This window comes from Gallus gallus, chromosome 13 (assembly GCF_016699485.2).
Source record: "Gallus gallus isolate bGalGal1 chromosome 13, bGalGal1.mat.broiler.GRCg7b, whole genome shotgun sequence".
Lineage (NCBI taxonomy): Eukaryota > Metazoa > Chordata > Aves > Galliformes > Phasianidae > Gallus > Gallus gallus.
Window position 1 is genome coordinate 8,209,350 of NC_052544.1, and position 27,225 is coordinate 8,236,574.

Sequence of the window (27,225 nt, forward strand, 5' to 3'; positions counted from 1 at the left end):
CCTAATGCAGCCTTGTGCTAACCAAGCGCTGTCACCCCTTGAGTTCCTCACCTGTATGTCTGGATGAGGAGGATGGGATCGGTTCCTGCTGCCTGGGGCTGAGCCCTGATGGGGCTGATGTGTGGCACGGAGCTCCTCCTCCCCTCTAACCCTGCACATTTCCTTTCCAAGAGATCTCACTCTTCTTCTCCATTGAGAGCCGCTCTTCGCGGTGCCGCAATGCCCAGCTGCAGGAAGCAGCCAGAAGGAAGTTGTGGGCCTTGGAGAGTGACGACAGAGATGTCTGCGCTCTGTTCAAGGTAGGAGCACAGCACGGCACCGGGGGGCTCCTGGCCTGGTGGGATGGATGTGTGATGGGACACCCAACCCACCGGGAAGTTCCCCAGCGTGTGCTCCTGCACCCCAAGGTCTGGTTTCCTTGCCACGCTGCCAAAGGAGACCCCATATACGACTCCCAGCCCTTCAGTCCTGCTTTGTCTCCATGTAGGAGCTGTCAGCCAGGCTGCTGTGCATACAGGCACAGGAAGATCGGTTCCTCCTCACTTTCAAAACCCTGGAAGAAGTCTGGAAGTTTTCCACTTATCTGACTTTAGGTAATGTTTTCAAGGTGGGGGGGATCCAAACAGTGTGAAGAGCCTTTTTGGAGGAGGTATTCCGTGACAACACATAACAGTAATGTAACAGAGAGAACAGTTTAAAGAGGAAGGAATGTTAATCGGAAGGCCTTGATATTCATGTACAGACTGACAAAACGACTCTCTGGATCTGTAATAAGGATGTGGGAGGTTGTCTTTTGGGTAATTCCTCTATTGCACCTCTGTTGCAAATGGCGGACTGGGAGACACCCGAAGAGAAGTTCATGCAGCCCAGCAAAGCAGGGTGCTGACACTGCTTTCCCTCTGTTTTCAGGCTATGTAGGCCGCTGCTTGGAGCAGCTTCTCTTTGAGCAGGAGTACTGGCTGAACTGTGCTCTGGTGGAGGACACGGAGATCAGAGTGTCCATGGATGAAAATCGCTTGGCCACCATATACCTGGGTCTGCTGCTCCAGGAAGGTGAGGAGGGATTGCAGGGCTGTGGTGTAGCCCTCTTCTGGGCTCTGCCTTGCACCAATGCCACTGACCTGGCCACGACTCTTTCTGTCCACAGGTCACTTTTTTTCCAGAGCAGTGCCTGGTGTGTGCCAGCCAGGGGGGGAGGGACAGGAAGGCCTGCAGCTCTGTAGGAACGAGCTTGTCCACGTGAAGAACATCGGAGGGGAGTCCAAATGGGAAGGGATGTCCTTGCTGACAGGCCAACGAGGCCTGGTGCCTGTGACTGCCCTAGAGCCAGTATCTCACCCATTCTACCAGTAAGTAGACAGGCAATCCATGATGCTCAAGCCAAGATCCATTCCTGAGACACAAGCTAACACCAAATGGGGAGTAAGGAGCTGCTCTTACCTCTGGCACAGGGCAAGAGCCCTAACTGTGAGAGAATATGCATTATGCATTGAGATGACTGGAACCAGTTCAGGTTCTGTTATTGGGATAAAGCAAGGATGTAGTTCTGGTATCATTCTTGTATAGTATTGATTTAGGTCACACATGGGATTACTTAGGACAACAAAACAACATCCCAAATCTTAAGTAATGCCAGTCAAAATGTGGCCTGATATTGCACTCCTGTCTGAGTCATGAAGATATGCACAGATCTCATATTCATACAGTGAAATCCTCCATATGGGCTGGCAAAATCATCCTACACTTTCCACAAGATGTAAAGCTGCACATGGGAGGTGCCCTCCACATGGCAAGCTGCCCTCCATGCCCCATACCACCATTGCAAGGCACGGCTGGACTGGCTGTGCTGTCCATCTGCCCTGCTTGTGTGAGACTGTCCCTGGGAGTGGCCTGAGGGCTGCTCGGAGAGGACCAGCAAGGTTCCCTTTTGCCTTGCAGGTGGTTCCTGAAGAATTACGCCATGAGTTTTGGCATCTCCCAGGAGATCAGTGGGACAACCTCCCAGCCGATTGGTGAGTGATAACCATGTAGGGTGGCTGCCCTTCCCAGGGATGGGCATGGCTCTTGAAGACCTGGGTGTGGTCCAAAATGCAAAGGGTCCATCTCTTGATCTGACAGCGGCACTCCGTTGTGAGGTGCTGCAGGGGAGTACTGCATCCTCAGATTCTCCCAGACATTTGCACTGCTAAGGATTTCACTCCTAGCAGAAAGTTGAGACAGTCCATCTCCTGTGAAACTACAGCAACTTCATTTTTCCAGCTGCCTTCAATAGTGCAGCTCCCAGAGGTTTCACTTTGTGTTGGCTTTGTGGGGTTTTACCCATACCTCCTGTATATTTTATCAAAATATTTTTTCTCAAGAAGAAACTGCAGAGATCTGAATCTGAGAGCACAGCAAATCTTGGGGAGCAGAGAAGCAGTCTTCTCAAGCTGACATCATGCTCTCCTCACCTAAGTCTTTTCTAGCAAGGAAGTTTTAACAGTGAGCCTCACAGTGAAATGCCATTGCTTGCCTTTGTTTCCCAGCCAAAGGCAAGTGCACAGCCACAGCGGACCACAGAGGAGCAGCATGGGATGAACTGAGTTTCTCCAAGGGAGACAGCATAGAAGTCGTCGGCTTTTTCCTTCCAGGACTCCCATGGTTTGTGGGCAGATCTCTAAGCAGTGGGAACATCGGCTTTGTCCCAGTGCGATTCGTAAATGCTGAGGCTTGTGAACCTCTGTAAGTTTACTGCTACTATCTGAATTTCAAGTTGGGTGGAAAGGAAAGGTCGACTCCGAGTCCCAGCTCAAGGCTATGAGAGAGTCCAGGGCAGGTAGTTTGCTTTGCAAGGACTTTGTAGAGGATCCATGTGAGGTTTGTCCAGAAGTCTGAGCCAGGCTTTTCTGCCAACAGGCTGCAAGCAGCCTCTGCCCACACAAAGCCATCATATTTCACTTGCTTCAGGTGATTCTTGGAGAGGAACAGGTCTGGATCTGGGTTAGAGCTAGCTAAGGCAGCCCAGGACATCTGTGTACCAGATGAGCTGGCTTCACAGTTTCAACTAGAAATGTTCTTGTCTTAGTAGATTTTTTTCTGAGGGGCTGTGAGTCTGGCAAGGGTGAGGGCTCTGATCATTGCTCAGAAAACAGAATTTTTCCTTGCTTCCTTTTGTCCCTTTGCCTTCTGTGGGGTGCAGCCACTGGCACAGATCATAGAAGCCTAGTTCCTCACTGAACAGGACTGAATGCCAGGCTAGGGACGGGGACAAGGGCTATCTGAGGAGCATGGCTGGCAACCGCACTCTTAGGACCCAGCAGCTGTCTTTGTTGCTGGCTTAAAGACACCTTCAGTTTAATACCCATCCAAAAAGGCTTCTCCTCCAAGATTACATATGGGAGAATGGGGCTCTTAAGCTGTTGCTAGGTCTGTTTGCATCTGTTGGGTTTCCTGGGTCAGGTTCACTCAGGACAAATCTCAGGCAGTTTTCTCTGACACTACAGAACAGCAGAGACACTGACTGTTTTTTCCATACCTCAACCTAGAGAAAAGGGATTGGTGTTTCTGAGCGAAGAAGAAAACTTGCCCTTCCTGCGCATGCCCTGCAATGGTGGTGAGCAGCACTTTGCCACTCTGCTCGGAGAGCTGGCACGCACTGACATCACCTCTGTGTACCGCCTGGGTGAGTTCCCTCTCCTTGCCTAGCCCCATTGCTCCCATGGAGAGCACAGCTGCTTTCTCTCTGTTTCCTGCCTTTTCTCCATGGTTGTGCACTAAGCCAAACTCCAGAATATAGAGGGGCTGAAACTGCAGCTTCACGTTGTGTCTGTGGCCAGAAGTGAACCTGCTCTCTCAGACGTGGGTCTGGGGCTTAGCAAGTTTGAGTGCTGTGACTGCACACTGACACTAATCAAGCCTATGGGCTGTTTGTTCTGTCTCTTTGTGTAGATGGTTTTGAACCCACAGCCATGTTCCCAAAAGCGCCATCAGGTGAGTGCATGGAGAATGCCTTTACAGTGATGCAAGAGAACGAATTCTGACATGGAGAAATGTCCCACTGTCGTTTGCCTGTCCCCTTCCAGAGGCTGTCGCCCGTGGCTGTAAGGACACCCAGCTGCTCCAGTCCTGGGAGGAGATAAACAGCTTGGTCACAGCTAGCACATCAGAGCAGTCCAGCCCAGGGAGTGAGTCAGCCCCTGCTACATGGGAAGATGTTCTCCTGGACAAGCTGAATGACTTTGATGATCCCAAGTTCTTCATTGACCTGAATGCTGGACACATGGAAGATGCTGATGTCTTTGAACCCATATTGACCTTCCTTAACCAAGACAGTTATATGCCCTGTTTTCAAAGCCTCTATGATCTCAGTTTCTCCTTTCTCAACTCCACTTTTTATGGTTTCTCTGATGAGGATGAACTGGTCTTGTACCTCGAGACATCCAGGAACTGGGCCAAGAGGACTCACTCAGTTTGGGCCCATGTCAGGCTCTGTTTCCTCTTGGGTAAGCTCTGTATGAAAAAAGTCAAGTTCTCCCAGGCTCGAGTCTATTTTGAGGAAGCCATGAGCACCCTGGACAGGGGCCTTGAGGACCTGCCCCTGCTGGCTGCCTTGCACGTGAACCTTGCTTCCATCTACCTGAAACAGAACATGAAAAACAAGTTCTTCTCCTTGCTGGGAAAAATGGTGGCCTTGCTTGTCTGCTTGCCTGGCCGCTCCTTCAGCTCTGAGCACGAGCTGAGGGTCATGATGTACGTCCTGAGGGAGGCCATTGTTGTGGGGAACGCTCCTCTGGAAGCACGGGTCTGCTTCCTGATTGTCAAGCTCTTCCTCCAGCTGGGGAAGAATGATGAAGTGCTACCCTTTATTGAGCATCTTCAATGTCTCTGCACCACTTCACTCAGCCAGGACACTAGCGCTGTGCTGCTGGATGCCACCCCCATCCTGAGCTATCTGTATGACAAGAAGTACTTGCCAAACATCGCGCTTGCCTCTGCCAGGTCTTTTGTTCCCAGTGGCATCAAAGGGGCAGCAACACCCATTTGGAAAGCTGGCTTCATCCTCCAAAATATGTCCAAGCTCCTGGGAAGCCAGCTGGAGAGGAGCAGCATCCCAGCCCTGGCGTGTTCCTACCTCAAGCAGGCACTGCACTTCTCCTGTGAGAGCAGAGCATTGACCACCCAGAGGAGTCTGTGCACCGTTTTGTCCCGGATGTACCTCCAGCACGGTGTGCTGGATGGGGCGGTGTGCTACGCAGCCCAGGCTGTGGCCTTCAGCAGGCTGATAGGCGAGGAGGAGGCTTTTGAATCCTCCCTCTCTCTGGGGTGGATGTACCTTCTGAGCAGCCAGTCAGGCCCGGCTGCAGACATCATGGGGCAGCTCTTACATTCCCTGCACGGGACGGACAGCGTGACGCAGGGTGGAGCGGTGCACAACCTCCTCGCCATCGCTCTCAAAGGAGCAGGGCAGGTGCAGAAGGCCGCAGAGAACTACCTCCGGGCACTGCACAAAGCCAAGGAGACAGGGAACAAGAGGAACCAGGCTATCGCCCTGGCCAACCTGGGGCAGCTGAGCCAGTCGCGTGGAGCGAGTCAGCTGTCTGAGCTCTACCTGCTGCAGGCTGCCCAGCTGTATGCTGAGCTGCAGGGCAGCGAGGAGCTGGAGCTGGAGTCGGTGCATGTGATGCTGTGGCTGGCACAGGCCATGGTCAGCAGGCAGAGGATGGAAGATGGCAAACTCTGTTATGAACTTGCACTGGTTTTCGCCCTGAAGTGGCATAACGTGAGGAGTGAGTACAGCTTTGCTGGCAGGGATGGGGCAGTGCTCGCCTCAGTGCAGCACCCCGTTAGATCCTTAGTACAGCCCTTTGAGCTGTTCCCTTTCCCTTCCCTCTGCCATGCAGGTCAGCTTCACGTCACTGAGGCTCTTTGCCATTTCTACAGCCAAGTGTGCCCCAGCCTCCAGGCCTGCATTACCTACCACGAGCACCGGGTCTCTTTGGCACAGAAACTCCAGGACAGAGAGCTGGAAGGCAATGTCCGGCAGACCCTCAGCCAGCTTTACCAGGCTTTGGGCACCCCTGAGTAAGTCTTGAGTGTGGCTGTCTCCTGTGCAGATGCTGTTAGAGAGGAGTCTCTGCTCATCCATGCAAGAGCAGTGGCTTTTCCATGGTGCAGCAGAGACCCTGCAGGGAGGTGGGGTGCTTGCAGGTGGTGGGTGCTGAGTGGCTGAGATGTGGGAGCTTTCCCTGTGTGCTGCAGGAACAGCTCAATGTCAGCCAGATCACAGGGAGAGCCAGCAAATGCTGTGCTGCTAGCTGGGATAAAACTGGGGGATGGCCAAACATAGCTTTCCAGAGAGACATCCAGCCTTCTTCAGAGGGGACCTAGTGACAGGGAATTCATCACTTCCTATGGAGGCTTATCCCAGTGATTAATCACTGCTCACTAGTAAAATAGACTCCTTATCTGTTATTTAAATAACCCTGGCTTCAGCCTCCAGCCACTGAGCCTTCCCTTCCTATTGCTGCTGGAATATTTTCCCCAGGGATACACTTCAGACCTCGTATCAGCTCACCTTTCAATCTCCTGTGTGACACATGCAGGTGATGGATTAGTTTAGGCAGGAGGGAAGAGGAAGATGTGGGTAAACCACAGATTTTATTCAATTTTTCAAGGCAGGCACGTCAAATAGCAGAGGGCTAGCTGCTGTGTCCCAGAAGGATAAGTGGGCAGGGGCTGTCACTAACTGGATGTTCACCTTCCCGCGCTGGGTCACTGTGAGTTCAGAGGGAAGGAATTTAGGAAGCAGACGCCTGTCATGTGAGCGGTGCTATTTCAGTTCACAAAGCACCCAGGTCCCTGGAAGGGCTGCTGGAGCACAGTTTCAAGCAAGATACCAAGCAAGCAAACGTCCCCTGGGCACTGCCTACACCCCTGGCCGCAGCCACCTTCTGCAGGCAGCATGTCCAACTCAACACCTCGTCCTTCTGCCTGCCCTTTGTCCTCTAGTGACACAGGGCTTGAGAAGGGGACATGTGGCCTTGCATGTGTAGCACAGAACTGTCCTTCTGCCAGCACCAAGTGGCAAGCAACAGTCAGAGATTTGGATCTGAGTGCCAGACGGTGGCTGGGAAGTGAAGGTGTGGTGGCAGCTCTGCAGCTGGTTGCTGGCATCCTGTGATTCCTCTGTAGTGTTTTCTTACCTGTTCCCATCACAGGGCTTTGAGACAGTCGCTGGACTGCACCAAACAGAGTCTGAGGATCTTCATTGACCTCGAGGAGACTGGCAAGGCAGCAGAGGCCTGGCTGCAGGCAGGAAGGCTGTATTATCTCATGCAGGAAGACGAGCTGGTGGAGATGTACTTTCAGGTATGAGGGAGGTGTCTGGAGCAGCCCCATTCCCACTCTGATGCTGCATTTCCATCACAATTGTGTGGCTCAGCAGGAGCCATTTGGGGCTCAAAAATGTTCTTCTCATGAGCATAAGAAACCTGCTGCTGGAAGGAGGAGCTGCTGCCTTAGCACTCATGCACTATCTGGCATTAAAAGTCCTAACTTTCCTTCCATACAGTGGTTTTAGAGGATTCTTGGGTGAAACTTTGTGAATTCACTGGGCCAGAAAGTGATGTGAGGGTGTCAAAGAAAGTGCCAGGTGATGAGTTCCCATTGAAATGCACATAGATAAGGGTTGAGGTGCCAGGGAAGTGCTTGGAGACTTCTTGGAGCAGAAGGCTACTGGCTTATTTCCATCTCCAACATTATTCTATCAGATGAGCTGCAAAGAGGAAAAGCTTCCACAAAAATTGTAGGGCTCCATCATTCAAAGAGCAGCTTTTATTAAAAGATACAAAATCCTTCCATGTGCCCAAAGAAAGCCGAGTAGAAGGCTGGCTGGGTCTGCTGGCATTGCACTGAGCTGGGCTATCCAGAAAAGCACCAGTCTGAGCACACATAGGGGATGCTTTGGGTCCCCACTCTGTTACCCTAGAGGCACTACTGAACTGGTGACTGGGCAACTGAACTGGCATGGTCATTGGCACTGACAGATTGTAATGATGGCAAGAATATGCTCTGGCTGGAGGGTGGCATCATGGCAGGGTGTATAATTGGCACAAATGTCTGTTCTTCCCAGCAGCTCCTACACCTGCCATCGCTCCCATCCCACTGACTCTACCTTTTCTCTATCCTGGTTGTCTCTTCACCTTGTCAGTCTCAACATTGCCTCCACCACACTGTAATGACAGACCAGGCAGGCTGTGGCTGCCCTCACTCTCCTCCTGATTCCATGGGATGCCCCAGCTGGTCAGCCTGGCACTCTGACCCTGCACAGGGACATGTATGGCTCCTGGCTCCACCCTCACACATCACTTACAAATGCAGCATGACAGTCTCACACACCTTGCCAACCTGTGTCCTTGCTGTTTGGAGCACTGATGCTCAGGTGTAGGATGACGTGGTTTACTTCATCACTCCAAATTCTGTGTGTGAATGTCCCTTTCCAAGTCTCACTCCAGTTCCTTTTCCTTCTAGGCAGCGATTGAGACTGCTCTGAAAGCTGAGAACTTCTCCTTGGCCATGGATCTCTACGAAAAAGCAGGCGATAACTTTTTTAATGGCACCCGACACAGAGATCAAGCAGTGGAGTTTTATAGGGTACTGATCCTTCTGAGCATGTTCCTTATGTCCCTTCTGAGTGATGACCATGGGGAACTGCAGCACTGTGCGGTCAGGGTGGAGGGACAAGGGCGGAAGGTGGAGAGGGATATAGTCATTCTGAGTGTGCATGCATGTAAACTTTGCTAGGAGGCATCTCAGAGCACAGGCCCATTTTGCAATAGCTGCAGATCTCCCCAGAGGTCATCCTGGGGGATGGGAGCAGTGGCTGTGCATTACCAACCTTGGCAGCTTCAGATGTGGGATGGTCATTCTGCATATGTGCTCAGAGCCAGAATTTCATGCACTTAAGGGAAGGCAGAGATGAGAGGTTCAGCTTTTGAGGACCATACTCTGAGATATCAAACTCATGTTTAAGGGTTAGAACTGGGATGTCCAGAACCCAGCCACCCCATTATCCACCTCCCTTGCCAAGGCCTCAGTTCATCTCTTGCTGCACTGCCACTCTTCTGTGGGCAGTGCTGTAATCATACTTCCAGGAACACACCAGACTCACTGTTCTCTCACCAGGGTGGTGCAGTGCCCTTGGCCAGGAAACTACAGGCCATTCAGACAGAGCTGCGGCTGTTCAATAAGCTGACGGAGCTGCAGATGGGGCTGCAGGGCTATGAGAAGGCGCTGGAGTTTGCCACGCTGGCAGCCAGGCTGAGCATCAGGGTGGGTGAGTGATGCAAACCCACGGGTACACAGAGCTGCTGGCAGAGCGGGCTGGCTTTTGGGTGAGAGCAGCATGCACATGCAGGGAAGATACTCCTGCTTTCATAAGTCCTCTGGATCTATTCTTATCCTAAGGGTAACATCTCTCTAAGGCCACTTCCCTTTTTAAGCTGTGTGACAGTCCCACAGGAGCAGGGGCACTGCTGGGCAGAGGGCTGTTGCTACACCGGAGCACAGGAAGTCTGATGAAGGCACGGGACTCAACAGTTCCTCTTTGCCCTGGCTGTTCCTATAAACCCACCTCTTTCCACTGCAGAAGTAGGTCTGACGGCCAGCATAATGCCAGCATAAATGTCTGAGGTGGAACCAGTCTTGTCATGACACTTTCCAGCACCAAGAAATCCCCTTTTTCAATGATATACTCCCCTTCCAACCTGTCCTGCAATTGGTATCAGCAGCCCTGCCCTTGGCTCTGTTTTCTCTGGACTGTTTTCAACCGTAGTGTCTCCTTATGAAGAGAGCTGCGCCCCAGGGCTGTTGATCAAATGCAGCTCGGTGTGCTGGGCTGGGAATGCTTTGTGAGCATGCTGCAGGCTGACTATATCAGCAACTCTTTTCCAGGAGATCAATTGCAAGAGCTGGTTGCATTCCACCGCCTGGCTACCGTCTACTATTTTCTGCAGATGTATGAGATGGCTGAAGATTGCTACCTGAAGACACTCGCCCTGCGTCCCCCTATGCTGCAGTGCTCTGGAGAAGCCCTGTACTATTGTAAGGTGTATTGCCACCTTGGCAACCTGACCCTGCACAAGCTGAAGGTAGGAAGCCGCTTTCTGTGGTGCTGCGTTGAGCTTTCAGATCTTGATCTTGGTCTAACAGTGACAGGACAAGGAAATGACTTTGAACTATCAGAGGGGAACTTTAGGTTAGAGTTAGGAAGAAATTCTTTACCCAGAGGGCGGTGAGGCCCTGGGAGTGCTGCCCAGAGCTGTGGGTGCTCTTGGACGCGCTCAGGGCCAGGTGGGATGGGGCTCTGTGCAGCCTGACCTGGTGACGAGCAGCCAGCCCATCGCAGGGGTTGGAACTGGATGGGCTTTAAGGTCCCTTCCAACCCAAACCCTTCTATGATTCTATGATCTATGATGGGGAGCTGGAGGTGGAAAACCACATCTGCCAGCTGCATGCCATGACTCTCCAAGCCTATCTGCAGCTTCGGAATAAGTACACACAATGCTTCCACCTCCAGGTTTTGACAGGGAAAGGCAGTTTGGGAAGAAACGTGCTGACCCTTAGCACTGACTGTGCAGAGCCCATTTCACTCAATTCGAGCCCATGACGCTCAATTGAAGCCCATGACACTCAAGTGTCGTCAGGTTCTGCCTGGAACCACTGGGCTCTGCTCCAGCATCCTCACCCCCCTGTGACCTCACATTAAGCTACTTCCCAACACTCTGTTCTTTACGGTTAGGATGAACAGGACGCAGCAGCCTATTTCCTCCTGGCCCTCGCTGCAGCCACCGAGTTGGGAGATGCGGAGCTGCAGAGCCTCATTGGTGCCAAACTGGCCAACATCCCCAGAGCCCCGCGGCGACCCGTGGACATGCCGGGCTGTGCCACGTACCGGGCCAGGTGGCTGAGTGAAGGAGGCCACGTTGTCTGAGCGATAGACGTGTCGCCACGGGACGTGCACAATCCGTGTGCTCTCCAGGAGCAGCAGTCAGCAGACGTCCTGCCACCAGCAGCGTTTTGGTTTCTTGTGCCCATCAGATGAGGGACTTGGGACCCTGCCCACATTTCTCGGGCACAGGGCTGTGCAGGCGGCGCTGCGGGCAGAGCGGGGCAGGATGAGGCCCCGGCAGCTGGTGCTGGAGCAGGAGTGCAGCTGTGCGTGATGGGGATGGTAACAAGGTGCTGCCCGTCCCCACCTGGGCCTCTGACCTGAGCGTGTTTTAACTGGAATAGCAGCTCTTTATTTATCCTGGCTGTTTGCTGGGCTGTCTGCTCCGTGCGGGTCTGTGCCCCACGCTGTGACACAAAGCACCGCCGCCCTCCGGCAGGGAAAGGGACGGGAAAACGCGGCGTCGGGGGCTGGGAGGGGAAGGCCGGCAGGAGGCAGCGAGGCGGCCGCTCACCGCCAGGGAGCAACCGAGCCCCGCGTTTGCAGCTCGGACCCAAAGCCGAGCGGCGCTCCGGGCGCTGGCAGCCCGCTGGGGCTTCCCAGAGGGACCTGATGCAAAGCGCCCCGACTGACTTACGTGGCTCACTGCTTGTAAATGCTGAACGCAGAACATTTATTTCCTCACTGCACTTTGAAAACGCTGATTTCGTTTTCCCCCTTTCAAACCCTGTGAGCATCTGGCATTGGGGCAGTGAATATACGGCAGCTTTATCGTACGTTTCAGTGATGCCATTGGAGAACCTCAGCCCTGTGCTCAGAAGAGGTAAATCTCTGTCCCATGTGAAATACAGTGAGGTTTTGGGGGAGGCAGTGCAAGGAATCCCTCTGGCTCGCTCCATGGGCTCACATCAGGTGCCCGGTGCTCACCCACATCGGCCAGGATCTGCACAGCTGCATTGCAGCCCAGCTGTGCACACATCAGGTGCTCAGCACTGGCCTTGGGGACCCTGAAATGATGCCCGAGGTCACCGCGAGGCTGCTGGCCAAGCACCCTCTGGGGTCCTACTTCCCTGGGGTTTCAGTGCCGGTGCATTGAGCAGTACAGCACTGTGGGACAGGAACTGTGCATGGGGGCACAGCTGTGTGGGGCCGTGCCCTCACAGACCCACACTAAAGGCGGGTCACTTTCTGTTGAGCACCAGGGAGAAAATAAGGGCTTTCTTTAAGCACAGAGGGTCCGTGTTTCAGCTGGTCTAAATCAGCTAACCTCCATGGAGTCAAACTTGCAGGGATTGTAGGTCTGGCCCACCGTTTTTAACCAAATGCGTGATCTTTAAATCACAGCAAATGATTCTGTGGTGCCTGGGGGAAAAGGAGACTCACTCCTTGAGAACATCCCATGAAACACCATTTTCCCTCTCCTTCATCCACCAGCTCTCTCCTGCACAAAGCTGGTCACACACGCTGACACAGAGGCTCTGTTTTCCCGGTGGGATGAGAAGTCAAGGTGGCTAGTACTAATTAAACATCATAGCAACACAGTGAAACTTGGTGCTTACCAGCTCCTGTGTCTGAACCCAAGGGAAGGCAAGGATCCAGTGCTCCTCCAGCCACAGAGGAGACTTGTCCTTGCCTGGAGAGAAATGTCAAGGAGAAGTAGATGCTTTGGGGTCTTTATGCCAGCGGAGGTGACCTCACTTGATGGCTCAGGTCCTGGAGCAGCTGGGCTGGGGGTTATCATCCTCTGCCCCTCCTGGGTGGGTTGGCATGATAACCATCACCCCTGGGCCACAGGGCTGGGAGCTGGCTGTCTTTTAGGCACACCGAGGAGAAGCCATGTGTGTGTGCAGAGCACAGTGACCATGCAGGAGGTGCGCACCCCGAGGTGCTGCAGGGCACAGAGGCAGATCAGAGCTGTGGTGGAGGAGCTGGGCTGTCAATGTCCATCCTATAGGCACTGGCCACCAGAGCCCAGCCCTCCTTCATCAGCATGAATGCCATTATGGGCAGACAGAGGAAAAAATAGGGGAAAGGGTGGATCAGGTCTCCTCACATCCTCACATTCAGTGAGTGCTTCTGAAGGAACCGCCAGCATCAGCACTGCCAGCCACAATGCAAGCCCACGTAAAGCCAAAGTTGGCTGTTTGGTGCCTCAGGGGGCCATTTAAATCCTGGAATAAAGAGGGACTGGATTTCTTTAACATATGCTCATTCTTGGGCAGTGGAAATACCATGACGAGAATAATTCCTGGCTTTTCGTAGCTCTGGTGTTAGCCTCCAGAGGCACTAGGAAAAAAAGCAAGCATTTGTAACTGCAAATATAGATATGGACAGGAGCATAATGATAGCTGGAGTTATTGGGATTAATCGGAAAGTACTCTTTCTTGCAGAAATACAACACCCAGCAGTAATAACTGCTACGAGCAGGCACCTTTCATCATTCCCTCATTGCACAGTACTGCAAATCCTCACTGCCTGTTCTAGGTGGAGAGACCTTCCTATCCCCAGCTGTACCAGGCACAGCCTTCACCCACTGCCAGCCTCAGGTCCTCATGGGACAGTCATGGGGTAGAAAACCTCTGAGTATGTCAGGGTCCAACAGTTGGGTGGGGGAGCGCTGCTGCTTGGAAGTCTGCACTTCACTGATGGGGGTAGGAGCCATCTCTCCCCTCCCAAGGGCCTGCACTTGCCCCCTGACCCCGACCTTAACCCTAACCAAAATAACCAACCCCAGCTGACCCTCCTGCAGCCCTGATGGGAGCACACTGTGGCTTGGAGGGCTGTGCTGGAGCCCTGTGCTCACTGTGCAGCTGGGGATGCCGTCCGTGGACGGGGCATCACTTATCAGCCCCAGATGATAGCAGAGAAGTGCTGCCGGGCACATCCTGCTGCCAGGGCTTGTCAGGATGTGGAGGAGCAGTGTCTGGGTCAGAGGCAAACCTGAGCTCTCCTCATCTCAGGGGCAGCCGTGACTGTGCAGACAATGTCTTTCCGCGTTGCTTGGAAAAGCAATGAGATGTTGGTAAACACCAGCTGTTCTGCTGAGCGGGGCTGGGCGAAGTGTGCAGGCTGGGCAATTTAGATTAAAAATCAGTTATTTACACAGCAACCTGCGTTTTTTGTTTGGTGGTAAATCGGGATCATAAATATCCACGCTGGGGGGTGTGCTTGAGGTTAGTGCTGGGATGCTGTGCAGCAGCCAGGAGTCACTCACTGTGACTACATGTCCTTGGGTAAAGCCATGGACCTCCATACAGTGGCAAGGCAGGCAGGGTGCAGCAATGCTCCCGGCTCTCCTCATAGCTCCCCAGCTCAGCACGGTGTCCCACCAGCCCTGGCTCCTCGCTGGGAGGAAACCCGGCAGCACGAGGCTCCCTTGTCACAGCATAGAGACAACTGTAGGAAACCACGCGAGCGCCAACAAGTCCCGTCACACTGCAGGGAGCAGAGAGGAAAAACAGATCGGGATTTGGCTGCCATAGAGCCTGCTGGGATGCAGTCCAGGAACTGGGATGAACACAAGACAATTAGCCCCTGAGCACCAGAGAGGTGCTGGAGAAAGGAAGAAGAAATTCTTACTTAACCAGCACACAAAGGGACTTTGGTTATGGAGTGGACTGTTACGGAGGGCTACTTTAGTTTTGTTTATCTTTCTTCTTTTCCTTTGCACCTGCTCTGACAGTGGCATTGGGACCATAAAAGAACACATGGACACACAGGGAGCGATGCTGCGGCACTGATGGTGCTTATGTTGAATTCTGCCCGAGGCAACTCCAGCTCCTTGCAGCTGGTTTTCCACTTGCAGCATGACCTTCCCCCATTGCTGCCCAAAATTTAAGTCATGTTTGATCTGAGCATTAGTATAATATTCATCAGGTTTAAAAAATTTACTCTAATGATTTAGAAAGGATTTGCAAGAGTTCCCAAATACCTCCTGTGTGTCAGGGCTGTGTTCTGCTAAAAACTCTGCCAGGCTCTTCTCCAACCCATTCACAGCTGGGCAGGCCGTGCTGGAGCATCACTGAAGTGCAAGGAACCTGCAGGGACACTGTGTGTTCCTCCTGGTGACAGCACAGCCAAACTCAACGACAGTATCACTGCCTTTGGACTCATCTCGCTGTCCTCTGAGGCTGTCATCTGCTGCAAGGTATTTTGCACTACAGGAGCTCCAGTCTCTGAGGGTGGCAGGACATGTCCTGACATGCGGCACTTCTCTACCAGCCCTGTTTTCCTTTGGCACTCTGCTGAACTCCTACCTGAACTTTGGGATCCACACCATCTCCTCTCAAATCTCCTTGGCAGTTCTCAAGAAGTGGGGGCATTTCTCCCCCCACAACGGCCATCATGATCAATTAGTAGCCATGAGCCCCTGCAGGGCCCCCTGTTGTTTAGGGTGGTTTGTCCTCAGCTTCTTTCCAACCCTGCCTTGAAAACGAACTCATAACTACTTTTTGGCTGCCATTTGCCGCTGTGGTTCCAGTGCTCTTCTCGGATTGGAAATCTCTTGATCTTGCCTATCTGTTGTGTTTTCATTTGGGAAGCACAGAACAGATAAAGAGACACTTAGGCAAGAATGTCTCTTAGATACTTAAAAACCCAAGTGGTCTCTGAATGGACATCTGGCAACTTGCATTTGCTGTTGGCAGGAAGGCTGCTGCCTTTGGAAGCCAGCAGGTGTCCTTTGGATGGAGCTGCGATCACTGGATGTCTCACGGTGCTTTTATCCAATCCCAAATCTGCTCCTGCCTCTCCTTGAAGGGCTGTGGTGGATGGTGCTCCAGTGCCCAGCCCCAGAATGTCACATACACGATGCTGTCCTGCAGCCTGGCTGCTACCAGCAGCTCTCTTCTGTTCACACCTCATGCTGAGTTTGTGACCCCACCTCTGTTTGGTGGAGAAAGAAACGCCATAGGAAGGACTGTATGCTGGCTCCACATCTCCGTGGGCTTCCCTTTGGGCTCTGCAGGCTGATCTGCACAGAGATGCCTTTAACTCACCTGGACCTTCATTTCTCTGTGCAAATGCGCATCACCTGCAGTGCCACCTGCGGGCACAACCCAAACCCCTCAGTCATGGCTGTGACAGGTTAGCTCCCTCCTTTGCTTTTCTGCTCTGCAGGCTTCAGGTTAACAACTCATCTTGTCGTGCTGTCTGTGCAGGCACTGATGTGTGTGCACATCATTTTCTGTTGTCATGTTTCCCCCCAGCACCACCCACAGGCCTTTCTTTGCGGTTCCCTTTCCCTTCTGCCTTTTATCTCTGCAGGATCTCCTGGATGCATTTCGGAACACGGGAGGTACAGTCACTGCACACCCACTCCCTGCACGCTGGCTTTATCCATGGGGTTGCATGGCCTGAACTGCACAGAAGGAGAGGACAATGGGACAGAGAGCTCAGCGGTAGGGGAACGTGTGGAGAGAGATGGGAGGTGTGCTCGGGGGTTTGGGCACACAGAGATGTGGGACAGACAAAATAGTGAAAAGCAGCTTTTTGGAAGGCTGTTGCCACCACCCCCAGCCCAGCCTTGTGTAAGCACGTGTGCTCCCCACAGTGCCTTTAGAAATCCCCAATTTTTTCTCATTATTCATGTTTTTATCAAAGTTAAGGCTTACAGTTACCACCCCTGGGATACTGCATGTGTTCCTCCTTTGGCACAAAGCTCCTGCTTCAGCCACAGCCACCTTTTGGAAAGACATCCATCCTGCCATTAGAACTACTGGTGAATCACTTCATCCCCATGGATGCCATTCTGCTGTTTAATTACTCACCCTGCTTCCCACTCTGAAGTTGCCTCATTTCAGTTTCCAGGCTCTGGATCTGCCTGTGTTTTCAGCTACTCACTGAAGCCCCTCTTATCATCACAAAGCTTTTTCTGAGCTGGCATTTGTAGGCTGTAATCAAGTTACCCACCTGTCTCCTCTTTCAAAGAAAACAGATTGGGTTTCTTTAATCTGCCCCCTGCAAACCCAGGTGAGCAGAGGCTTTTTTATTTTCTCATGCATGCTATACACCCTGGCTGTAAGAGCTGCAAGTGTCATTTGTGTACTGAGAGAGCTGCTGAAAGAGAGGAGAGTCTGTTCTGCAAACTGCATTTGCAGGGGGGTCACAGGGGATGCTGGGAGCTCTTCCAGAGAGCAGCCCCAGCCGTGCTCCATCAGTGAGGGCATCTGTTGGTGAGCTCTGCTAATTCAGTGTAGGTAAGGCAGTGTGGCTGCATGTTTGTAAAAAGGAGCAAACAAGCAAAAAAATGAATGGGAGTTAATATCTGCTCGGGAGATGTGGATTGATTTCCTGCTCATCTGCCAATCTTTAATTATTATTATGCATCATGGTATTTAGTTTCCTAAACAAAAGGCAATGAAAACCGAATAGAGTAACATCAGATACCTCTAACTTGATTTAGGTATAACAGCTTTATTAACTCAAAACTGAAACATTCCAAGGGAGCTACTGCAGATCCAAGGGCTCTGTGTTGACTTTGGGAAGCCCCCATCATGCTGCCCAGCCAGGGCCGGCTCCCAGTGGAAGCAGCAGTTTCCTCCTGCAGCAAAGTGCCCGGGGTTAAAGCTCCTTGGGTCTCATTTGGGGCACTGGTTCTCTTCACTCTGAGAAGTGCCCGTACTTCAACATCCATTAGTGCCTTATCTCTGCAAGCCTGCCCCGCTCCTGCTGCTCTGCTGGGCGCCGTAGGGAACGTCACACTGCAGCACTCGGTGGCCCTGTCATTCCTTGTGCATGTCATGGCTTCATCGTGTGTCTCGTTAGTTAATTAGATGACAGAAGAGCGAGTGGCACCAGTCAGAGCAGCGCTACAGAATGTGTGAAAATGTCAAATGAGCTCATGGAGTGAAGCCCAAGGTGCTGCCCGTTGTGAGAGCCCACGTTGGGCAGCTTGTTCCAGTCAGGATGAGCACGGCCTGACACATGGCCTGCACTGCCTGGTCTGTGCTGTCTGTGGACCCAGCTGTGCCCCAGTGGGACCTTATTTTTCAAAGAACACGTTCCTCAGACAAAAATCACTATTCCTATTGGAGAGGGAGGTGAAAGCCAGAGGTTAATGGACTTGAAGGCTGGAAGATGCTGTCCCAATGGCTACACAGCCTCCTGCCCACACTCCCCCATGTGTTTCATGCACCGGGTGTGTAAGGGCAGCAAGTTTGCCCTGCAGTGACAGCCAGGCTTGGCTTCATAATGGTAAGAAGCACACCTGCATTCGTAGCAAGCTTGCTCAGTTTTTATTATCAGCACCTTGCTTATAGCCTGAGTTTATCTCGCTGCACTTCCTAATCCCTCCATCTTTTCATTCCTTTGGTTATCAGCTTAGGCAACCTTCTGCAGCCAGAAATGGTTCTCCTGAACAACGCACACGCGATCCGAGAGAAGACACAGCCACGCCATCCTGGCACTGGGTGGGCTCTGCTGAGGGGCTGCTGCATCCTCACAGGGGTCACGTCCTCATATAGAGCCTCCCTGGGAATGGGCTTTGGTCCCTTGCATGTTTCTCCTCGGGAGCTTTGGGCACCAGCTCTGTCCTCCTGCAGCCTGGGGCAGGGTGTACACCCACAGGGGATGCAGGGCAATGTATGAAGGCAGGAAAAAGCTCCCAGTGCAACACGCCTTCTGCAATTTGCTTTTCTGCTCATGCTACAATATTGATTTCAAAACCCCTCTCCTGCTTATTTAGTTCTGAAGTGGAGCAGCGCGCCGATGGGCTGGGAGCAGCTCCCGAGTCGAGGGAGTGTATCGTACATGGCTAATTGTATGGTCTGCACTGCCTTTTATCTTAGCTTGCAATTCATTTAGCAGCAGATCTCTCTGTTCGTCAGTTTTGATTCCTGGGGTACCAGATAATTTCATTTGCAGATGGATTTTATGCTTTCTGATACTTCAGTAACCCCATTTGGTATAAGCACAGCTCTTCATTTCCCTGCGAGGACGCGGACAACGAGCAGGAGCTGAGCACAAAAACAGCCATTTATTTAACCAGCGAGTACAATTTCCCGTGCCCCGTTTCTCACCAACCTCACCAGCCTCTGTGCAGGTGCCACATGCAGGTGAGGCAGACATGGCTCGTTTCCAGTTCTGTTTGCAGGTAGCATTTTCTCTGCACTGTGCTGCAGGACAGCGTGGAGTGGACACCCACTGCCTATATCTCAGGGATGAGCTGCTCTGCAGAGGGACTCACGTGTTGCTGACTGCAGTGCTACGGGCTTCGGTGTATGGGATGCATTGGACCTCCTGTTGCTGCAGTGACGTGAGCCTTCCAGCCTCCCTCAGCAATCAGCAAAATGCAGTTTGTAAACGTTCTCCTTTTGTTACTTCTTCTACGTTATAAACCCGTAAGCTGTTACAGAGGCACACGCTTTGATTGCTGCATTCTCTTTCTGTCCTCAGCCGTGGGATCAGAGAGCGAGAAAAGCTTCATCCCAAATAGCTCCCGATTACCATTTACACTCCTTACTTCTTGTCCTCTCGGATCGATACTGCTCTTAAGTACTGCAAATTGGAGGAGAGCCATCAAAATGCTCTATTTTCACAACAGACGTACGATGAGATCACCGGCTCCGAGCCACCAACCCCTTTATGTCAACGATTTCTCCAAAGGAACTTTCCGTGTCATTTCCGATACCACTTTCAAAGACAAATAGCAGGAAGTGCTCTTTGAATCCCAACGTGACTTCTCACGCTGGAACACGTTGGTTAATTTGGACGGCAGCAGTAAAATGTGTTGAAAACGATGGAAATACCATAAACCAGCACAGAAAGTGAGCCCATTTCAATCCTCCAGAAGAGACCAGCATGTTTTGTTTGTTATATTCTTCATATATCCACAAGTTAATGAAGAGTGGGTTTTTTTTCCTTTCATTTTTTTCTCTTCATCAGTCAACATGGGTTGGTTTTCCTCTCTCTATTTTTTTTTCTTTATTGAGGGGAAGGAACTGCGCAGAGGAAAGGGAATCAAAGGGAAAGCTCTTGGAAGGCCATGAGAGCCTTGAAAGGAGAGCAGCCTCCTGCACACTGGGCAAGGAGGTGGCAGCCTGCAGGTTGGTGACAGCAGTGTTTCGGGCCCCGCCATCCCCGTGAGCACCCCCAGTGTCAGATGTCCAAGCCATGGGGCACAGCAGAGCAGCAGAAGAGCTGAGTGGAGAAGGGTGTTGGAGCGGCTGCATTGCAAAATGGCTCATTTTCCTTTGAGATTAATTGGCTGGATTCTGACGAAACCTGTTATTTAACTGAACACCGCCGCCTGCTTAATTGAGTTCTGTGCAAAGCGCTCCCAGAAACTGGAAGCCTTCCCCCCTCCTCCAGCGCCTGTGTTCATCTCCATCCAGGGAAATTCATGAGAATTTGTTAAAAAAAAACACACAAAAAACATTGGCAACTCAGAGCCAAAGGCAACAGGCCTCTCAACATGTCCAAATACAAACTGTTCTAATGAATGTCTGCTGTCAAATGGCCAGGACAAAAAAAAAAAGGAGAAACAGGACAGCAAACGGAGCTACAACTTCAGCAGTCACCTGCTGAAGGATCCTGTGAATCAAAGAGGAGTAACCGCCCACCCCTGCTCTGCCTACAGTGATTCAAGGCAGACAGCATCAGCTTGATGCCCCGGGTCTTACATTTTGTAATGGAAAGTTAGCTGGAGAGAGAGTGCACCACTTGGTCCTGGATGGTGGTGTGCGGGCAACGCCTCCATCAGCAGCAGGAAGAGGAATGGGAACCAGCCCATCCTTGGGGTCTCCTGCACCACAGCACAGCCTGGGTCTTCATACAGCAGAGAACAGCCTGCTATGTACGTTCAGTGCATATTCCCCATGCATTTGGCTCGCAGGCTCTGCCCCAGTGGCTCTGGGTCCTCTGCCACCGTGCCATGGGGCTGTGCAGCACTCAGAGCAACCACATCAATATTCATCTCTTTGTAAAGATGACCTGCCCCTGCTGCTCAGAGTCACTTCAGATTATTCGTATCGATCCAGCACTGTTAATGATTAAATACAATGTTCTTCAAAGCTTGCATTTAACAAGAAAGCTTGATTGGATTTACTGTTTTGAGGTTGGGTGTGTTGTTTTCCGTTATTTTGCTTCCCCCCTTGTCTTTGTGGAACATCGTGTCATTTTGCAAATGAAGAATTACCCTCTTGCCTTTTATTAAAAGCTTCCTTCTAAAGGATTCACATTGCGTTGCTGAATCAGATGGATGCTGTGTTGCAACACCCACTGCCACCTCAGTCCACCCCCCGCCAGCCACCCGCAGTGCAGGGACATCGGGTGTAGGGGTACCAGCTCTGGGTGCTGCCACCCTACAACAAGTCCATGCCCACACCCCTCCGGGCTCAGCAAATCAGCAGTGCTGGGGTCAGCGGTACCCAAAGCCCTCTGTATTTTTCAGGATCGTTAGAAAAGAGACGTTGACATTTGTGTCCCAGCTTTTGTCAGCTGGGACAAACAACCACAACATCTGATGCCAGTCCTGGAGAACGTTCCATGCCTTTAAAGAGAAAATCAAAAGACAAAAGCACCAAAAGAAGTTTAGCTGATGTTCTCCATTTGCAACGCTGAGAGGGCAACCTGAAAACCCCAGCACAACCTACAGTGCAGTTTTACCTTTGTGTTTCCACCGTCCATCCAAATGCCATCCTCCATTGGGAATGCACGGAATTGGATCTGAAGGAGGAATAAGCTCCATGCACCATGATGCAATTGCTGCACACCCCTGGGGAAGTGCTATGGGAGAGTTTCACTGCAAAAAGAGCTGTCATTGCATTTATTTTTCTGCTTGTCTGAGTGAGAAAACAAGGCTCAATCACACATTGTAAGAGAAGAAAAACAAGGAGAGGACATGGCAGTGAAACCATCGAGCTAGCACTTGTTAGTAGCAGTTTGAAAGGAAGGGAAATCAAAGTTCCAGTGAGAAGTCAGTGACCTGGCAAAGCACAGCCACGAAGCAGCAGCAGAGGACAGCCCACCAGGAGCCCTGTGCTGCCCACTGGGGAGGGTGCTGTGCAGTGCCACTTGGGCTGAGGACAGAGCGCACAGCAGCCCCAGCGCTACCCATAGCAGCAGCAGAGCTGTGTACCCATGGGCATGTGTGTGTTTGTGCCCAAGTCCCCACGCCTGATAGGAGATGGATAAATAGAAGTGACCCAGAGGTCTGGGGTTACATCTGCTTAGACTCAATGACTCGAAATCCATTTCAGGCTCCTTGGAGGCCCTGTTCAGCGCTGTCATGCTGGAGCCAGGATATTAAGGGCACCTGTCAGGGCTATTTCAGGAACCAGAGGCCTCCCTCCCCTGCATGCTGAGCTCACGGCGTATCAGATGAGGTCTGCTGGAGCAGTACACATGGAAAGTCTGGTTTTCCAGTGAGAAGTCTGGATGAGAAAGTGACTTTCTGAGCCCCCTTGTCACTGACGGCTCCAGCTCTGACCATGACACCAGGATACAGATGGGGGCAACCAGGCTTGCTCTTCATTGAGGGCTATTTCTACAAATACCTCATGTTTTCTCTTTCTAACCGCTGCCACAGGCTTCAGTTCCCCCTCAGCATGACCTGAGCTGACCTCAGGCACATCCGCATGGCCATTTGGGCTCCAGCACAGCCTGTCCCTGCAGGGCCGTGGTAATAGAGCCTGCAGCCAGAGCACACTTGGCTTGATCCAGAACAGCCTGGGGGGGAAGATAAATAAGGGAGGGACAGAGTGTTTTAATACAGGAGACAAAATAAACATGTTAAGTGCTCTATATGCAAAAGCAGGAGGAATCCCACCGCCTCAGGAATGTTCCTGCTGTGACTTGCATGTGGAACAAACCCTCTTCAAAGGCTTCATCACTGAATGTTTCCCTCTGCAAACCCTGCTTTCCAGGGCAGGGAAAGTCTCTGTCACACAGCCAGCTCCTCGTTGAGGAGCTTTGGACGTAAGTGCTCCTCCTGGCCGTCACAGAACCAAAGGCACTTCAGCCTCATCCTGTTCTTTCTTTTCTCAGAGGGGATACGGGAAAAACACTCAGCAGAGCTTTATATGTCATGGAGAGATGTTCAAAATCACAAGTAGTTGCAGATAGAGAGCTTCAGACTGTGGTCATGCATGCAGCCATGACTCAGTTGCTGACTGACAGAGCCCTGCCTTCCAGCAGGCTCAGCCCCACACCTAGCACGGTGTGCTCAGCCTGGTTCCCAGCTCTCCTTACAGACACCTGCAGATGAGCAGGCAGCCAGAACACCCAGCAGCTGCTCCTGGCTCCTGATGAGGAGCCCATTGCTGAAGGGAGACCCCATACTGCTCACCAGTTCAGATCCAGGGCAAGAAAAACTCATGCTCTTCACTGGTGCCAGCACAGAATTCAGTTGTTTGGGATGTACACGAAACAAAAGCAAGCCCTGCCTTCTTAGAGCAGCTTCTCTCTACACCTCCAGCAGTTCTGCCCTAAAGCCTTATCCTCTGAGCTGGATTACACAGTACACCCCCTTGAAAGAAACCTCCTCTTAGCACCTTCACTAACGTGCTGACCCACTCATTAAAAACCCCAGCTGTCCAATTTCCTCCACGCTATACCCACCAACCCAGAGCTATGGGGCAGGCCCAGCTGCAGAGAATTTAAAGATCCATCTGTGCTGAGTGGCTGCAGGGCTGGTGGGAAGGCATAAAGGTGTAAAGGGCTCTGGCAGAGCCTGTGCTTGCTTCTGACGTTGCTTAGCTAGAATGGTCGGAGCTGTAAGAGATGGAAGTGCTGCTTCAAGGCTGAGTTCCTCCTGGTGCTTCTGCTTAGAGAGCTCTGCTCTGTCTGCTGTGGAGGAGCCCTCAGTGAGTCCCCATTGCGGGGACTGATCACCTGTTTTGATGTGATTTGCTTAATGGGAGCTGAACGATCCAGAGCTCTGCTCCTGGTGCAGTAAATGATTCCCCTGCTTACAAATCCTGTTGTATCAGCAGGAGTGCTTTGTATTGCTAAAAGCTGCAGCACTCACTAACACAGAGGTGTATCTGCAGCTGAAACTCATCCCTGTACTTGAGTGGGGAAATGATACTTTTCAACACTTTACATCCAGAGCTGGAAGGGAATTTCCCACTCATCGCTCCTATTGTTTCTCCTCACTTCATCTTTAAAACTGTGGAGAGGGCAAAGGAATGGAGGAGACGTCTGTACAGGTGAAGCTGGAGCTTCGTTCACGTGCAGGGCTTCGGGTGTCCCCTCCACCTGTGTGCACCAGCTCCGTGTCTCCACCTGCGTTGTGCACAGCAGGGCCGGGTCAGCATGGGATGGAGCACACGGGCAGGCATGAAGGGCACTTCTGTCATCAGACAGACATCTGCCTGCAGCAGGACGGAGCCACGGACTCCTCCAGCAGGTGCTGCCCTGGAGAGATTAACCCCCAAAAGGGGATGGAAAAACAGCCCTGACGTGAACCTGCATTCCCTGCTAGCAAGCCTGCAGATAAATTCGGGTGCAGTGCAGGCCCCGTGAGTCAGGTTCCTTTTTCTGCTGTCTGATAATACCACCCTGAGAAGGGTTAAGTGAGGTTGCAGGGGAGGTTTCCAGGAAAAAGCGTTGGTCTGAGGACTACTGGAGGGCCTGGTTATGCCTCGGCACTGTAGGCGTGGAGTGATGCTGGGTTTACACCTGTTGAAATGGGGGTGAGATGCTTTTTGGATGTGACAGCCCACCCCAACCAGCAGCCAGCTCTCCAAAGGGACACCTTTCTGCAGCTGGGCCGAAGTCCCCACACCAGAGCTTTGCTGCTCCGGGAGAAAAGCCATGCAGAAAACCCTGGGAAAAGCTGTGGCTGATGAATTGCTGCTGTGCAAAGTAATCCCTTCAGCCTGGCAGAATCTCTGTTTACCTCTTAGTGCCTAACACTACTGTTTGCAGGAGATGGCCTTGCTGTGGCAGGGTCGTGCTCTCACCAGGTTAAATTACTCAGCTATTGACTGCGTTCATTAGTCAGATACTGACTCACCGTGATGAAGAAAATGAGGAGTGCTACAGCATTACTTTATTACTCAGTCTGCTGAAAGAAAACGGCTCCCCTTTTACCTCTCACCAAAAAGTTGAGTATTCAAAAGATCAGAAGTACATCCCAGCATGAATCAGCCAGGAGGTGTGTATGTAAGATCAAATGGATCATCAATGCAATTAGCAGCCTGGGTTCCCGCAGGGGTAGGTGTTTTACTTACATACTCTGTTCAGTGTTACATCTCCATACCCCATCCCCTCTGCAAGCCTTTCTTCTCAGGTATTCCTTCCCATCTCCCTGCTGTCACAAACATCCCTCAGCTCCCAGCAGCAGCTCTGTAACCAACAGTGTAAATTCCTTCTTCTCTCCTTCCCGAGAGATGCTACTTTTATTTATCTTTTTTTTTTTTCCTTTTTCTGATTAATTAAGCCTACCTAATTTTCTCATTGCTGCTGCCTGCTCAGATCAGAGGGAGGAAGCTCGGCGTGTTGGGCAGCAGCAGGGCGCTGGACCCCGGGTTACCCCCACGTGAATACCCTATCAGTGCATGTGGGCCCAAGAGAAACAGCACTGAAGGAATGAACCGTGATGAGACTGTTATTTTATAGGACTTTCTGGAAATGCCCATGTCCCGTACATAGAATTATCGTAGCCAGCAGCAGGAGGTGATAAGCCAGGAGGACTCACCAAACGTCTGAGAGCTCCGAGCACACAAATCTCCATGGCATGGGCTCTTACCCTCTGAATTTCTGCCCAATGGGAGGTAGGAAGCACTCCAGCGCTGCTGCCCAGGGTCCTCCCTGAACAAGGAGGAGACAGCTTGTAGGAGAGGAGGACTTGACACCTCTACTGTGTTGAAGCCAAGGTCTCCGACAGTGGCACCTGATGTCCCAGAGGAAGATGGAGAATACAGAAAGCAAGCCCTGGGTGAGCGCATAAGGTTTTCCTCTTCTTCAGCCAAGTTAATAATAGAGCAGGGTTCAAACCAAGAGAGCTGTGTTGTATTTTAAGCTGATCACAATTCCTTCAGGGGAGCCAATAGAATACACACAACTGGCTGGTGCACTGGCAGTGAGATGGCTGCAGAAAGCAGTGCTGGGGGAGGAAAGCCCCTCTTGCATTGCGCTCTGATACCCTCATCTTGTTCAATTTGGGACCTCCACCTCCCAGTGGGTGTGATTAACCAGGACGAGCCTTCATCAGCATTTAGGATAAATGTGTGGAGCTCGGGACCAGAATTGGCCAAGCTGGCATAAGAGGGGTAGAAGGGCATAAGAAATGTCCCTGGGAGACACGTGTTATGGATGGATAATGTGATGAAATGGAAGGTGGGCTTTAAGGAAATACATCCCTATGCCAGAAGGAGAGCAGGAAGACATCTCCTGGGTGCAGCTCGGGCAGTTGCTCCAGCAGGCAGCTGGAGAGTGCTGGGCTAACAGACTTTAGAAAGATGTTTTCTTCCTTCAAAGTTACCCAGTCAAGTGGTTTCCTATTAAAAGTCATCACAAAGACGTTGCCCTGAGGTTCACGTGGCATCACCCAGTTGGCTCTGCAGTCCCCAGTTGTGCTGTGGTGATGCTCTGGTACATTCTGTAACTGCTAATCAGCTCTATACATGCACAACCGCCCCAAGAATCGATGCTTAAATAAACACTGGGAATTATGAGCTAATGAAATGGGCGTTCATTTCTATTCTGGGGCCACTTGTTCTCTTGTTCCTCACAAGTATGCAGGGTTTGCATGCTGAAGTTGCAGTTCCCAGCTCTGCATCTGCTGAAATCTTTCCCATGATATTGGCAGTGGCATCTTGCATAAAAACACATCGGCTCCCATTGAATCACCACCACTGCATCAGTTCACATCTACGAGGCTCTGGAGTTCTGCTGCCCACTATTCTTTATCAGTGTGCATTGGGGATGTGAAGACTTCTTATGCATCAATCACAGAGGAAGAAAATGATGGCAAAACCAGAACCATTGTCTTCCCTGAGGTTTCAGGACATTTGCCTGGGCAGAGCTGCTTTGCTCTCAGTCTCCTCACTCCCTGAACCAGCTTTATTTTTGCAGTGTATGTCACTGGTGCTGTGTGTTCTTCATTCCTTTTTCATGGAATCATTAAGGCTGGAAATGACCTCTAACCCAACCCATCCCACCGTGCCTACTGACCATGTCCCTCAGTGCCATATCTTCATGGTCCTTAAACACCTCCAGGGACAGTGACTGCACCCCCTCCCTGGGCAGCTGTGCCACTGCAGCACCACGCTTTCCGAGGCCTCAGGCAGGATGAGGGCTTCAGGTGGCAGAAGATGCAGTGGGATAAAAACAACGCTTATTGAAAGCTCCCC

General features: G+C 51.7%; 1 protein-coding gene across 14 annotated transcripts in view; it reads left to right on the plus strand.

Moving 5' to 3' along the window:
• Positions 1-26,552, plus strand: part of SH3TC2 (SH3 domain and tetratricopeptide repeats 2) — a 31,674-nt gene extending 5,122 nt beyond the window's left edge. For 6 of the 14 annotated variants that reach the window (XM_040647139.2, XM_025154907.3, XM_040647137.2 and 3 more), the window contains 15 exons: positions 172-299; positions 488-593; positions 910-1,053; positions 1,148-1,349; positions 1,939-2,012; positions 2,526-2,721; positions 3,525-3,661; positions 3,928-3,969; positions 4,062-5,765; positions 5,880-6,060; positions 7,197-7,347; positions 8,509-8,631; positions 9,163-9,313; positions 9,931-10,127; positions 10,778-26,552. In XM_040647139.2, the coding sequence (XP_040503073.1) occupies positions 172-299; positions 488-593; positions 910-1,053; positions 1,148-1,349; positions 1,939-2,012; positions 2,526-2,721; positions 3,525-3,661; positions 3,928-3,969; positions 4,062-5,765; positions 5,880-6,060; positions 7,197-7,347; positions 8,509-8,631; positions 9,163-9,313; positions 9,931-10,127; positions 10,778-10,969 (3,728 nt within the window). In that variant the 3' untranslated portion in view covers positions 10,970-26,552. Of the gene's footprint in view, positions 1-171; positions 300-487; positions 594-909; positions 1,054-1,147; positions 1,350-1,938; positions 2,013-2,525; positions 2,722-3,524; positions 3,662-3,927; positions 3,970-4,061; positions 5,766-5,879; positions 6,061-7,170; positions 7,348-8,508; positions 8,632-9,162; positions 9,314-9,930; positions 10,129-10,777 lie in introns of those variants that run through there. The other 8 variants (XR_005839611.2, XR_005839610.2, XR_005839612.2 and 5 more) reach the window with 8 other exon arrangements.
• The last annotated feature ends 673 nt before the right edge of the window (positions 26,553-27,225 follow it).